Here is a 15,396-nt window from a genome sequence, read left to right as displayed (position 1 = left end):
CTTCCCGGACCAGGGCACGAACCCGTGTCCCCTGCATCGGCAGGCGGACTCTCAACCACTGAGCCACCAGGGAAGCCCAGCTGATGATTTATACCCTGTTAAAATGCAAATACCCTAAGAGAGATCATATTGAGTTTCCGCTGTCACTAGTACCTTAGTGTGAATTAGTCCAAATCCTTTCTTGAGAGCAAGTTTTGAAAAGGCAAGTGAAGAAAGTAGGAGCACATGAGAAGTAAGAGGAACAGGTGGAGAGAAAGTTCAGAAGCCAAGAAAGGAGCTTGCCAAGGACAAACTTTGGCTTATTTTGTAGTTTTGCCCAGGGCTGACTCTAATAATCAAAGTATATATTGATCTCTAGCTCCAAACTTCTGAGTAGGCGATTAAGGCGCTTGAAATTACAGCCATATTTACCTGAAATGTTTTGATAGCCCAATGAGTACAAGGTGCATCTGAAATGAGGAAGAGTTGACCTAGAATTTAGTGGGACTGAAACGCTATCAGATTTTAGGAAAGATAAGCAGGGAAGGAAGGAGGCATTGCATTATACATATGCACATGATCCCAGCCTAAGAAATAGGAAACCCAAAGAGTTTTTGTGTTAAGGTAAAATGAGAAAAATGGAGCATCATCTGCTATCAGTTGACATGCCAGGAAAAATGAGGAGAGATAGGCCTCTTTGAGCAACCAGGAGCTGATCAGGAAGTAAAGTTTTAAAGAGCAATATATATCAATACCTGCTTTAAAAAAAAAAAGAAAGGCAACCTCACCAGACACCAAATTTGTCAGCACCTTGATCTTGGACTTCCCAACCTTCAGAGCTATGAGAATTAAATGGTTTACTGTTAAGCGCTGACCCCACCCCCCGCAAAAAAAAGCAGGCACAAATATCAAACAAATACTTACAGTATTTGGGAGATTTAATTCCTATTGTGTGGAATTTTTTAAATCAACTAGGATAGATATCTTTACTGATTTGCTCTTTTTTGTGTGTGTGTGGTATGTGGGCCTCTCACTGTTGTGGCCTCTCCCGTTGCGGAGCACAGGCTCCAGACGCACAGGCTCAGCAGCCATGGCTCACGGGCCCAGCCGCTCCGCGGCATGTGGGATCTTCCCAGACCGGGGCACGAACCCGTGTCCCCTGCATCAGCAGGCGGACTCTCAACCAGTGCGCCACCAGGGAAGCCCTGCTCTTTTTAATACAGAAGAATTAGGCAAGAATCTCAAAGTAGACAGCAACTTTGCTGGTGGTGACCAAATGGTGAGGAAAGTCAGGGTTTTGGAGCACAGCAAGATTTCCCCACATTTAAAGTGCAGGCAGAGCATTTGTGTTCTAGTCAAATTGATGTTTTCACTCTTCAAGTTTCTTCCAGTTTGGAGAATCTGCCACTCACTAGCTGAGCGAACTTGGGTAAGTTAATTAAAATCCCCACACCTGTTTCCTTATCCATGAAATGGGAATGAATACTAATTGTTCCTATCTCTGAGGGCTTTTAGAAGGATAAAATGAGGTCTCACATTCAGCAGTGTAAAATAATGGTTAAGACTGTGGACTTGAGTTTTATTTATTTATTTATTGGCCATGCCCTGCCACTTGCGAGATCTTAGTTCCCCGACCAGGGGTCGAACCCGCGCCCCCCCCCGCCCCCTGCCCCCCCACACACCCCAGCAGTAGAAGCATGGAGTCCTAACCACTGGACTGCCAGGGAAATCCCTAGACTCAAGTCAGATTGCCTGACTGGAATTCGAGCTTCCATCTGTGTGTCCTTGGGCAAGTGACTGACCCCTCTCTATGCTTCAGTTTCTTCATCGGTAAAATGGAGATAATACCTCACAGGATTGTTGTGAGGATTAAATGACTCAACACGCATGACATTCATGGAGGAGTGCCTGGCAAGAAGTGAGCATTGCAAAGTTAGCAATCATTTGCAAGGTTCCTGACAAACAGCAATGATCATGGAACTTCTTGGTAGCCCTGCTTGTCTAGGCCTTGTCCAACCCACCCCATCCTGACTTCGAATTAAGGACCAGAGATGTCTGAAGCTATTTGTGGTCACAAGTAATAGAGATGCAAAGTCCATCTCATACAGTGGTGAGAGAGAAGTGGGAGGAGCTACTGTGAGCCAGATCACAGGCGGCAACTGATCAGAGTCCAAAGGAGTGAGGCCCAAGAGGAAAGGGTCTGATTGGTAAAAAGCTGCGGGCTTATATTAGTTAGGATTCTTTCGGTTGCAAATTTTGAAAACCATAAGTCAAAATGGTTCAAGGAAAAATGTACCCACTCAAATGCCCATCAGCCACAGAATGGATGAATTATGGTGTGTTTCCCAAACAAAATACAACGAGAATGTACAAGTTATAATTACATACAACGATATGGACAAAACCCACTTAATGTCAAGTGAAAGAAGGCAGACACAAGACTACATGCTGTGTGAGTCCACTTATATGTGGTAGAAAAACAAAATATATCTATGCTATTAAATGTCAGGATACTGGTTACACTTGGAGGGGTTTGGGGAGGGAGAGTTAGTGATTAGAAGGAAGGCTATGGGACATCCCTCGTGGTCCAGTGGTTAAAGACTTTGCGCTCCCAATGCAGGGGGCCCGGGTTCAATCCCTGGTCATGGAACTAGATCTCGCATGCTGCAACTAAAAGATCCCGCATGCCGCAACTAAAGATCTCACACACGGCATCGAAGATCCCACATGCCGCAACTAAGACCCAGCACGGTCAAATAAATATATATTTTAAAAGATTACTATTAATTATAGAAAGAAGGATAAGGGGGACTTTTTTTTTTTTTTGCGGTACGCGGGCCTCTCACTGTTGTGGCCTCTCCCGTTGCAGAGCACAGGCTCCGGACACGCAGGCTCAGCAGCCATGGCTCACGGGCCCAGCCACTCCGCGGCATGTGGGATCTTCCCGGACCGGGGCACGAACCCATGTCCCCTGCATCAGCAGGCAGACTCTCAACCACTGTGCCACCAGGGAAGCCCAAGGGGGGCTTTTGAGGTACTGATAATGTTCTGAACAGGGGTGTTCAGTTTGTGAAAACTCACCGTATACACTTAAAATGCATGCACTTTTTGTGTATTATGCTGCAATAAAAAGTTCTCTCTTTTTTTTTAGTTTATTGGCTGCGCCTATATTCAGTGTACCAATTATTGTTCTTTGTAACAAACCACCCCAAAGTTAGTCATGTAAAATAACCATTTCATTATGCTCACAGATTCTGTGGGTCAGGAATTCAGAAAGAATACAGTGGAGGCAGCTCCATGATGTCTGGGGCCTCAGCTGGGAAGACTCAAAGGCTGGAGATGATTCAACAGCTAGGGTTGAAATCAACTGGAAGAGTCTTCATTCATGTTCTAGGAGGGTTTTCCTGGTAATTGGCTTTGATCTCAGCTAGGTTGTTGCCTGAACCGTCTATACATGTTATCTCCATGTAGTCTCACTGCCTGGGGTAGTTTGGGCTTCTTCACAGCATGGCTGCTGGGTTCCAAGAGCAAGTGTTCCAAGAGAATCAGGCAGAAGCTATATTGCCTTTTATGAACTAGCCTCAGAAGGCACACAGTGACACTTATGCCAAAGTCCATCTGCCATAATTCAAATGGAGGGACATATACCCCATGTCTTAATGGGAGGAATGTCATGATTACATTATAGCATGAACATATAAGATGGAAGATATTGCCGTGGCCATCTTTGGAAAACAAAATCATTCACATCTGGGCACCAACAGAAAAAAATGTAACACAAAAATCTGTCAGCTCATGATTCTAACTTCAGCTGAACCCTTGATACCATCTGGCAATTCTACATCATTTCTCTACTCAATTTGCTTCAACTTACAATGGTTATTTCAAACCTTCTCTGCTGTAGTAGGCGCTAGGTATGTCTCACCTAAAACCTGTTACAACCCCTCCCCTGCCCCACCCCCCACCACGCACCCCATTCATACCTTTTAATGAGGTGAGAAAACCTAAACACTCACTTTTCCTGGCTTTTTTTTTTTTTTTTTTTTTTGCAGTACACGGGCCTCTCACTGCTGTGGCCTCTCCCCTTGCGGAGCACAGGCTCCGGACGCGCAGGCTCAGCGGCCATGGCTCAGCGGCCATGGCTCACGGGCCTAGCTGCTCCGCGGCATGTGGGATCTTCCCGGACCGGGGCACGAACCCGTATCCCCTGCATCGACAGGCGGACTCTCAATCACTGCGCCACCAGGGAAGCCCCTTCCTGGACTTTTCTTGCATCTGTGTGACACAGTTCTGGCCAGATGTAAGCAGAAACCTACTGGGGGACTCCTGGGCAACCTCTTGCTTGAACAAGAAAATGATGCATGGGGTGGAGACAACCAGCTATATCATGACCTTCAGGGAAAGGCCAAAAGATTTGCCAAAATACTGTCCCTTGTATCACTGAGTCACTGAACCAATGCTGCTGTCTACCTTCAGGCTTCCTATCCCGTAAGAAAAATAAACCCTCACTTGCGTAAGCCATTGGTGGTGGGCTTTCTGTACCTGATAACAACCACTCTTCTCCACCCCGCCCCCTCCCTCCACCTTCTGTCTTTATGCTCCACAGAAAACCTTCCCTCTTCCCTTACAGAGATACATCTTCTGCTGGTCTTTCGCTTACTTTCTTGCCACCAAACCTACCTACACTTACCTGCATCCATAGCCATCCTGACCCCTCCTTCCCTCCTGTTATAATAGAAGAGGGTGTCCCTACTCCGTGGATGGGGGAGTGGGGAGTAAATGGGGAGATGCCAATCTTGTATCCATTGTATCCTCCTCTTTCCCTTTCGGTTTTCTGACTCATCCTCATGTTTTGGGCTTCTATTTCTCATCAGCTATGTGGCCTTAAACAGGCCATTAAAGTAACACATATTTTATCGAGTGGATTCTAAGCTGTGCCCAATAAAAAGCACTGCAATAGGTGCTGGGGTTTGCCAGGGCTAGGAAAGAAGCAGTCCAAGTAGAGGGAAAACTATTTACGAGGCAGGGAAATGGAGCTTAGGAGGAACTGAAAGTCACAATATGGCAGAGAGGGCAGAGTGCAGACAGGGCTCAGGAGGCAGGGCTGAAGAGCAAAGCAGGGGCCAGTGAGCAGGGGTTCGTGATTTTGGTTTTAACCCTAAATCATCAGAACAAGAAGAAAAGTAAGCTGTCTGAGCCTCAATTTCTACTTTGGAAAATATGTCTGAGAACAATCTGCTAGGTTCTCAGTCTCCTGTATCAGTTTGAGAGTTCGTTAAGGGCAAAGACCTGTATTTTTACGCATTTTTGTACCCACGTGGCTATTTGCCAACACGCGCTCAATAAATGCCTGTCGGATGAATAAATGAGATTTTGGAGTCCTCCACCGACGTCACTTACTAAATCAAGCAATTAATACTTATTTCTTTCTCTTCGTTTGCTCCCCTTTCCTCGCCCTTCCACCCTCTCCCGTCCCCAGAGCCCTGCAATCCTCTCCTACTTCCCGCCTCCCCTTCCCAGCTCCGCCCCTCCGCTGCGCCGCGAAGGCGGAGCGGGTCAGGCGGGCTTTACGGCATCGGCGTTGCGGCGGGGCGGGGCGCCGGGCGGCTGGCGCGCTTGGCGGCAGCGGTGGGAGGCAGGCAGGCCGGCAGGCAGGCAGACGAAGTTGCAGGCGGGTGGTGGCGGCTGTACTTGCTGGTGAGGGTGGGAGGGAGTGAGTCACTGAGCGTGTGTGAGGGAGGGAAGGAGCGAACGGGCGGGCGAGCGAGCAGCCCGCGCCGTCCGCCTGCAGCACCAGCCAGGCCCCGCCGCCGCCGCCGCCCCGCGCCGAGGCCGGGCCGAGCCGAGCTGGGTCGGGCCCGGGCCATGCTGCTCACCGTGTACTGTGTGCGGAGGGACCTCTCCGAGGTGACCTTTTCCCTCCAGGTCGACGCCGACTTCGAGCTGCACAACTTCCGCGCGCTGTGTGAGCTCGAGTCCGGCATCCCCGCAGCCGAGAGCCAGGTACGCTGAGCGGCGAGTGGGGCCTCCCTCCGGAGCTAGCCCTCCCGCCTCGGGGCCTCACGCACTCCTTTTGCTGCTGGTGAGGAATTGGGGGGTGGAGGAGAAGCAGGATGGCCGTTCCCAGCCCACCCCCGCATCCGGGAGGGAGCTGGAATCGGTGGCTGCCCCCATACGCCCCAAGCGTGGGGTGGGGTGCTGGGGGAGAGAGCGGAGAACCTGACCGCAGACGCACCCACTGCAGCCTGAGGAGCGCGTGCACTGTCGGGCGGTCCGCCCCACCTTGTGGCTCTTTGACCCCTTCTCTAATTTCTTGAGTTTGGGGTGTCGGCGTAGACCTAAGAAGAAGCCGTAGATTTGCAAGAGTTCATGCATTCTGCTTCCCCAACCAGAAATACCAGTTTGGATCACTGTGGTAGATGGATGTTCATCTGCTTTTTTGCCTAAGTAAACGTAATTTACCTTTAAGTGTAGAGATTTGCGCTCGAAGTGAAGGGAAAAGTTTGAGACTTGCACCACCTTGTTTTGAAGCCTCTGGAAATGCTCTTTTCCCTACCACATGCGTTTCTGGTTAAATTATTATTTTTTTAAAGTAATTTATTAGTTCAACCGAAACTGTTTCTGTGGTTTCTTCCCTGGTAGTAGGCCAAGATCCCTCTTTCTTTCAGGTCACAGTTCAGTTTGGGTGAGTTCAAAGCTCAGTGCTAGATGAGGATATTTGCTTAAATATGGCCTCAGTGTGATTTGGTTGTTTCATTTCCCTTGCCCTGCTGGAAAGAAATTAAGCTGCTCTTACATTTTAATTTATTCTTAAAATGTATTCTTAAAATGCTCTGACGCTGCCACCAGACAGATTTGGTGGCAATAACTCTGTGGCCTTCACACTGAAACATCTAAATCCTGACTTGATAAGTGGGCCTCGGAGGGCATAGTCTAAACATTAAGAAAATTATAGAAGTCATCCAAGGCTCCAGAAGGTAAATCTTGATTTTCTACTGCAGTTATGAAATAGTTCCAAAAACTATTGCCTCACTACAGCTTGTTCTGCCCTGTGCTACGGTAAACAAGTGTGTCAATATTTTGTTCAGAAGTGAGTATGATTCCTTTACACTTTGAACTTTAGAACCTTGGCATAAGCTGAATATCAAGAAAGAATTTATTTGGGGGCACAAGGTGTCACTCAAATAGGCATTCTGGCAAAAGGGATTCTTGGAACTTCTGTAAAAAAAAAAAGAAACCACAAAAACTCAGGAACCAGCTCCTGTCAGTGAATCCCTCAGGTAGAGAGCTAGAAAAGAGCAGTTTAAGTAGGGAGGGAAAATCAAATCAGATTTTTGAAGGTGGCTTTTTCAGTTGTTTCTCTTCCCTCTGGCTGTGCTTTTACCCTGGTTATAATCACCAGCTGGTGGGGGAAATAAAAAATTAAAATGTAAATTGACTTTGTTGGGCTTGGGAGAAGACAAAGATTGTGATTTCTGTATTCCTGCACTTTTTGAGATGGCTGTAGCCAAAAGAGGGTGTCAGATCGAAAGACGATTAATTGTATGGTAAGGCAGGCACTGTCCTGCCAGTGCGGAAGGTTAGCAGTACCTTATTAATTGAACGGTTAGGCTAACTCCAAATTCTTTCTTATTCATTAGGTCAGTGTTTTGGCATTCACTTCCTTCCCAAGCCAAATTAGCATATGGAAACCTGGGCTCCAACTAGTGTTAAGCCTGTATTACATAGCCGGTAAACAGCTCCTGTTTTTCAAGTTTGTTCTGTTGGCTCCATTGTAACCTAACACAGTGTCTATTTTAGGATGTCTGGTGGTCCGTTGTCTTTCAGTTGCTTGCCCATCAAGCAGGAACAGGATCCACCCTAGACACTTGAGTCATTTCCTTTCACCAAGTCATAATAGTAAATATCATTGTAGTTTTTATGCACAAATACATCATTTTCACTTACTTGGGGCCTCCCCCCACCCCTCGTTTACCTCCCAGGGTTCTCCCATATTACTCCTCTTCCCCTTCTTCCTCTCCAAGTTCTCCTGGTCTCTTTACCTTTACTCCTCTTACTTCCCTTCTCTGTTCTCGTTCCTTCACCTCCATTTCTGACTCCATTTCTAACGGGAATTTTTTTTTTCTTGTTTTTGGCTATTCTTTTCTGTTATTGTGTGTCCAGACCACTGGTCTGCAAACTTTTTTGGTCACGTATCCCTCTGAGTAAAATGTTTTGGAACATGCATCTGTGTGATGTATATAATAAATAATATATATGAACTAATGGTGTATGCATAATATAAATGCATGTATATTACATGTATGTAATAGCTGTAAACATCAATTATATACATGAAGTAATACCTTAGGTCATTATAAACAGGTACAGGATAGAATTTAAGGAAGGATAAACTAAAATGGAAATGCAAATTCTAATTATTTTCTGTTTTCTTCCTACATCCTTAAAGAACTGTGTCGCATGTCTGCCCCACATTAAGAATCACTGGTTTATAATTCAGTCTTTCAGCATCAGCATCGACTGTGCATAAGGATATGCTTGGAAAGGGTGTTAATTTTTAACAGCTCTAGTCTGATTACAGTAGTTATAATGCAGTGATAACAAATTTAGAATAGGAACAATCTCCACTTGCACATGTGATTGAAGCTGGGCATGTTCCATCTCTTAACACAAGTGTGGGTTTGGAAGCCGGTCATGGCCCTGCTTGATGCTTTGATGCAGACTTGGCTAGAGGAACTTCAAACAATTATTAAGAACTTAGCTTCACTTGAAATTAATATCTTTGCATTTTTGAAAGATTGTTATAATTTACCCCTGTAGGTGGCATGTGGTTAAAAAAAAAAAGTGTGCAGAATGTATAAGAACTCTCAAATGAAGGCATATTTAAATACCAAATAATAGCAGTAACTGTTCCTGGAAATGCAGCTCTGCACACAGCATGATCTATTTGTTTTTTTATTTTGTTTAAAATAAGAACTATTTTGTTTATTTTTATTTATTTGTATATTTATTTTATTTTTGGCTGCGTTGGTCTTCGTTGTTGCACACAGGCCTTCTCTAGTTGGTGGTGAGCGGGGGCTACTCTTTGTTGCGGTGCGCGGGCTTCTCATTGCAGTGGCTTCTCTTGATGAGGAGCATGGGCTCTAGGCGCTCAGGCTTCAGTAGTTGTGGCACGTGGGCTCAGTAGTTGTGGCGTACAGGCTTAGTTGCTCTGCAGCATGTGGGATCTTCCCGGACCAGGGCTCAAACCCGTGTCCTCTGAGTTGGCAGGCAGATTCTTAACCACTGCGCCACCAGGAAAGTCCCTGTAAAACACTATTTTATTTATTGTTAGTATTTTTAAATAAATTTATTTATTTATTTTTGATTGTGTTGGGTCTTCGTTGCGGTGTGTGGGCTTCTCATTGCAGTGGCTTCTCTTATTCTGGAGCACGGGCTCTAGGCACGTGGGCTTCAGTAGTTGTGGCACATGGGCTCAGTAGTTGTGGCTCACGGGCTTATTTGCTCCGCGGCATGTGAGATCTTCCCAGACCAGGGCCCAAACCCGTGTCCCCTGCATTGGCAGGCAGATTCTTAACCACTGCGCCAACAGAGAAGCCCAAAACACTATTTTAAACCAGTAGAAACAGAATTTCTTTTGCAGCTGGTTTTGGCATGTTTATTTTCACAGGTAATTTTCATGTATTTCTTTTCTGATAAATACCACATATTCATTATAGAAAACTTGTAACATATAGAAGAGGAGAAAAGAACACCATTACTTATTACCTTATAACTCAGAGATAACTGCAGTTTGCTTTTTAATGTATTTTTTTCTTCTTATGTAGTTAAAATATATCTTTAAAACATATGGCCTGAACTGTAATAAACAATTTCATACCTTTCTTCAGTCAACACTGCATTGTCAGCATTTTCCCATAACATTTCAAATTCTTGCAGTTTATCATTTTAATGGCCACATAATATACCATCATACAGATGTACTGCAATTTATTTAACAGTTTTCATTGCTGTGCTTTTTTTTTTTTTTTTTTTTTAAGAAGGAAAGGAGGGCTTCCCTGGTGGCGCAGTGGTTAAGAATCCGCCTGCCAATGCAGGGGACACAGGTTCGAGCCCTGGTCCAGAAAGATGCCACATACCATGGAGCAACTAAGCCCGTGCACCCCAACTACTAAGCCTGCACTCTGTAGAGCCCGCAAGCCACAACTCCTGAAGCCCAGGCGCCTAGAGCCCATGCTCCGCAACAAGAGAAGCCACCGCAATGAGAAGCCTGTGCACCACAACGAACAGTAGCCCCCGCCCACTGCAACTAGAGAAAGCCCACACGCAGCAACAAAGACCCAGCACAGCCAAAAATAAATTAATTAATTAATTTTTTTTAAAAAAACTTTAAAAAAAAGAAGGAAAGGAGGGAGGGAGACAAGAGAGTTTGTGATGGTCTACTATTTATTTATTTATTTATTTAAAATTTGGCTGCATTGGGTCTTCGTTGCTGCAGATGGGCTTTCTTTAGTTGGGGCGAGTGGGGGCTACTCTTAATTGCGGTGCGCAGGCTTCTCATTGCGGTGGCTTCTCTTGTTGTGGAGCACGGGCTCTAGGCACGTGGGCTTCAGTAGTTGTGGCACGTGGGCTCAGTAGTTGTGGCTCGGGGACTTTAGAGGGCAGGCTCAGTAGTTGTGGCACACGGGCTTAGTTGCTCCGCGGCATGTGGGATCTTCCCGGACCAGCACTTGAACCTATGTCCCCTGCATTGGCAGGTGGATTCTTAACCACTTAGCCTCCAGGGAAGTCCCTTGCTGGGCATTTGAATTGAATTGGGGACATTTGGAAGCAGTTATGAGTAACATGTCCATGGATACCTAAATACTTAAGGCTTTTTTTTTTTTTAAAGGAATCTAGGATGTCCCTCAGGTTTGTGGGGTTTTTTTGTTTTTATTTATTTATATTTATTTTTGACTGTGTTGGGTCTTCGTTTCTGTGTGAGGGCTTTCTCTAGTTGCAGCGAGCGGGCGCCACTCTTCATCGCGGTGCGCGGGCTGCTCACTGTCGCGGCCTCTCTTGTTGCGGAGCACAAGCTCCAGATGCGCAGGCTCAGTAGTTGTGGCTCACGGGCCTAGTTGCTCCGCAGCATGTGGGATCTTCCCAGACCAGGGCTCGAACCCGTGTTCCCTGCATTGGCAGGCAGATTCTCAACCACTGCGCCACCAGGGAAGCCCTATACTTAAGGCTTTGTCTCCATTTCTGATTATTTCCTCAGGATAAAGTCTTAGATATGGAATTGCCAGGTCTTTTGGGAGGCTTTTAGTAACTTGTCAAGTTATCTTCCAGAAGGGTTGTAAAAGTCAAGCTGACTATTACATGGGATGGTATGTGTAGATCACTTGGCATATAGTGGGCTTTCAACTAATGGTAGATACTATTATGAAGCCATTCAAATGTGATTCCAAGGGTTTCGTGGCCAGTTTATGATCCTTAATGCTAGAAATGTACTGTTATGATTTCTGTTGATTGATTGAAATCTCTCATTCAGAGACCAGGAAACATTTGACATCATGCCTAAAGGCTTTGGAGTTGTATTAATTAGTGTATTGTTAAATATTGGTTAAGATGAGAATTCAGTCTCTAGGGTGCCTCCTCTGGAGAAGTACTAGCAGTTGTGCCAGTTTTGGAGATTAAGACTTGTAGCGGGGCTTCCCTGGTGGCGCAGTGGTCGAGAGTCTGCCTGCCGATGCAGGGGACACGGGTTCAAGCCCCGGTCCGGGAAGATCCCACATGCTGCGGAGCGGCTGGGCCCATGAGCCATGGCCGCTGAGCCTGTGCGTCCGGAGCCTGTGCTCCACAGCGGGAGAGGCCACAACAGTGAAAGACCCGTGTACCGCAAAAAAAAGACATGTAGCTGTATAAATTTTTCTGTTGTATGTTCTTATAACTGGCAAAAATTGAATTTTGAGCCTTATAACCTTTGAGCTGGGTATTATGAATGGTAGAAAGTATCACCAATGCCATAAACAAAACTCATTTTGTTTTGACTGGTAGAAATTTGAAACCATTGGTCTACTAGATACTCATATTAAGTTGGAAAATCATTCCGATTTATTCTGGAACTCAAGCTGCAGAATAATTGTCTTAGATTCTTAAGCCTATTTTAACAACAACAAAAAAAAACCAGTTCTTTGTGGCAGTCATAATTTCAACTAAGCTACTGTTTGTCTCATCTATGTCCTTGGACTAGAATGGTATACACCTGCTGCTTTGTCAGTATGAAGAATGTTTGATCCTTACCCACATTCTGCAGTCTAGTATTTTTAGGAGATTGGGGCAGATAGCAGTCTTCCACACTTCATGTTACATGTTGGATGGTACTGACTACCTGGATCTTACATTTTTGTTGTTAGGTCAGGCCGCCTTCTTTTTAAAAAATTATGTTGTCTGCTGAGGAAAAACTGTTTAGCTGAACAGTGATGGAATGATGTATGGCATCTGTAAAATGGGAATCAGAGAGTGAGGGGTTGGTAGTGAGTGCTCCTTTCTTCATGTTCAGGGCAGGGGATACATTGAGCAGTGGACAGCATTTGATCCCCCTGGTGAGTAGAGGCCCTTAGGAGTGATAGGTGGCTTAATAGCTCTTGTAAAGGTCACCCAGCTAATTCACCATGCCACTTTGGACTTATATTTGGGAAAGTTGTATGTGGTACTAGGAAAGAGTGTGGGCTATAAAGTCAGGCAGATGTGGCTCCAATCCCAGTTCTCTTCTCAATAGCTATGGAGCCTCAGGTCACCTAACAGTAATTTGTTTCCCTGTACATGAAATGGGACAATTAATATCTACTTCATAAATTGATTATGAGACTTAAACGAGAGGATACGAGGATTAGGTGGAAGACTGCGAGAACCTAGTAAGATGCCGGCTCCCAGTAGGAGCTCACTCAGTGGTAGCCGTCTGCTATTTTAATATGGCTTTCCATGTAGCATTTCCAGCCTGTAGAAAATTCAGGGATCTTGTGGATAGGAGCATTCTGATTCTCCTGAGTTTGATTTCTCGTTGTAGACAAGTAAATGTTCTCTTATAAGTACAGTTAGAGTACGTTGACTGATCCTGTGTCTCTAAATATACTGATAGTTGAATTTCTGACCCTAGAAAATTAAGGAGTAGGCCTTAGGCCACTGGTACTTTCATTGTGGTTGCTTCACAGAGTTGAAGCCCCCTTGTAGGAACTGCCTGCATGGCATTTCTCTTGCATGCCTCTTTCTTGCTGCACACCTCAACCCATGACACTTGTCACTTCAGATTTGTGGTGGTTTTTAAAGCAATCCCAGAAGTTATAATGTGACTCAGGTTGTATTGCAAACCATCTACGTTGATTCTGGTATACTTTTACTATGAGATATATGCTTAAATAAGGGAGAGTGAATGGGTCGATAGAATGACAGTTGCAATCTATTGTAACAAATTTTAACTTCGCAGGTGAGGGTAAGAACTAACGATACTTTTTCTAGTCCTGTATAGAACTTAAAAAATATAATTCAGCCTACAAATTCTGCAGATCATTTTTTTGTTTAACCGCAGAAGTATTTGATTTTGGAAGGAACTAAATTGAGTTTCCTGTTCTATTTCTCATGTCATTGCAAATTCTGAGATCAGATATGACAGATCTTTTTTTTTTCCGGTTTAACTCCTGTATTTTTCAGGTTCTGTGTCAGGCAATTTTACTATGAGAGCTATGAGGACACTTGAGGAAACATTATAAAATGGTAGTGTAGCAGAAAGACCTGGAAGGGATAGGTGTAATGATTATCTAGCCCCAACTGCTTGCTTGACAAATGGGAACTGTGAAGCCTGGACCAGCTGAGTGTCAGGGGCCCTGTCAGAGCCAGGACAGAACTCAAGTTCCTCAGTTTGCCAGTGGCCTCGTGGAAAGTGAATTGTTAAGAAGAAAACCTTTCAAAGCCAGAGTCTGTTCTGAATGCCCCTCTACAGAGTAGGTCATGATGCGGGTTAGGTTTTGTGTTCCTTCATGGTGAAATCATAGTATGCCCTTTGTCCCTTTTCTTTCCACAGCCCGTTGTTTCATCTGTTTTTATGCTCTCAGGCTTTCTTCAGTGTTCGATTGCACATCATAAAAATATTTTCCTTAGTAATACATCCCTGACCCTTTTTTCCATCTGTGTTTAATTGTTCTTTTTTAAATTTCTTCCACTGTTATCTTCCACTCATAAACATAAAAGTGATAAAAGTTTGGGGAAGGTCGAAGAGAAGGAAGAACTCGGGAAGCTTGTGTGTGAGACCATTTAAAAGTGGACACAGTACAGTCATGTACTGCAGGGTGACTGGAGTTAACAACACTGTATCATATATTTGAAAGTTGCTAAGAGTAGATCTTAAAAGTTCTCATCACGGGGGCTTCCCTGGTGGCGCAGTGGTTGAGAGTCCGCCTGCCAACGCAGGAGACATGGGTTCGTGCCCCGGTCCGGGAAGATCCCACATGCCGCGGAGCGGCTGGGCCCGTGAGCCATGGCCGCTGAGCCTGCGCGTCCGGAGCCTGTGCTCCGCAACGGGAGAGGCCACAGCAGTAAGAGACCCGCGTACCAGGAAAAAAAAAAAAAAAAAGTTCTCATCACAAGAAGAAAAATTTATAACTATATGGGGTGATGGATGTTAACAAAACATATCATGGTAATCATTTTACAATATATACATATATCACATCATTATGTTGTACAACTAAAACTAATACAGTGTTGTATGTCAATTATATCTCACTAAAACTTGTGGGTGGGGAGTGAACATATTATTTAATAGTATTGCAGTTATCATCCCCAAAATAAATCATTCCCATTTCCCTCCCTGCTCAATATTAAATCTAAAATTGTCTACTTCCCATAGCTTTATTTGTCCTTTAATTCAGCAAATACTTGGGCATTATTTATCTACCAGGCCCCTGTTCTAGGCATTTGGGATATGGTGAAAAAAGTAAAGTCCTTGTCCTCAGAGTAGCTTACATTTTAGTGGGACAGAGAGACCATAAAGAAAAAATATATAATATGGGAGGTGAGGGTGCATTTTAAATATTAGGGAAGGACTCTGAAGAGATAGTGTTTGATCAGAGACCTTAAAAAAATGACCCGGGAAAGAACATTCCTCAGGTAGAGAGAACAACAAGTGAAACAGCCTTGAGGGGGAAGTTGCTGGTATTATTTGAGGAATAGCAATCATGGTATGAGATGAGGTCATGGGGGAGCCAGGGAGCCGAATTGTTTGGCCCTAATAGTTGACGAGAAGGATTTTGGCTTTTATTCTAGGTATGATGGGAAATCACTGGAGGGTGTTGAGCAGGGAGTGACATTCTCTAATGAAGAGGAAAACTGTAGTCTTTCTGTTTTGTGACATGTTGCTTCTCGGTGCTTTATACTATTCAA

At 44.8% G+C, this 15,396-nt stretch overlaps 1 protein-coding gene across 9 annotated transcripts in view; it reads left to right on the top strand.

Moving 5' to 3' along the window:
• Positions 1 to 5,666: 5,666 nt before the first annotated feature.
• DDI2 (DNA damage inducible 1 homolog 2) overlaps positions 5,667 to 15,396 on the top strand; it is a 42,612-nt gene continuing 32,882 nt past the window's right edge. For 2 of the 9 annotated variants that reach the window (XM_060141367.1, XM_060141364.1), the window contains exon 1: positions 5,675 to 5,982. In XM_060141367.1, coding sequence (XP_059997350.1) covers positions 5,845 to 5,982 — 138 coding nt within the window. In that variant the 5' untranslated portion in view covers positions 5,675 to 5,844. Of the gene's footprint in view, positions 5,983 to 14,038; positions 14,654 to 15,396 lie in introns of all 9 variants that reach the window. The other 7 variants (XM_060141365.1, XM_060141363.1, XM_060141358.1 and 4 more) reach the window with 6 other exon arrangements.

This window comes from Lagenorhynchus albirostris, chromosome 2, assembly GCF_949774975.1.
Source record: "Lagenorhynchus albirostris chromosome 2, mLagAlb1.1, whole genome shotgun sequence".
Classification (NCBI taxonomy): Eukaryota; Metazoa; Chordata; class Mammalia; order Artiodactyla; family Delphinidae; genus Lagenorhynchus; species Lagenorhynchus albirostris.
The sequence above is the reverse complement of the archived record's forward strand: the minus strand, read 5'-3'. Positions and strand labels throughout refer to the sequence as shown.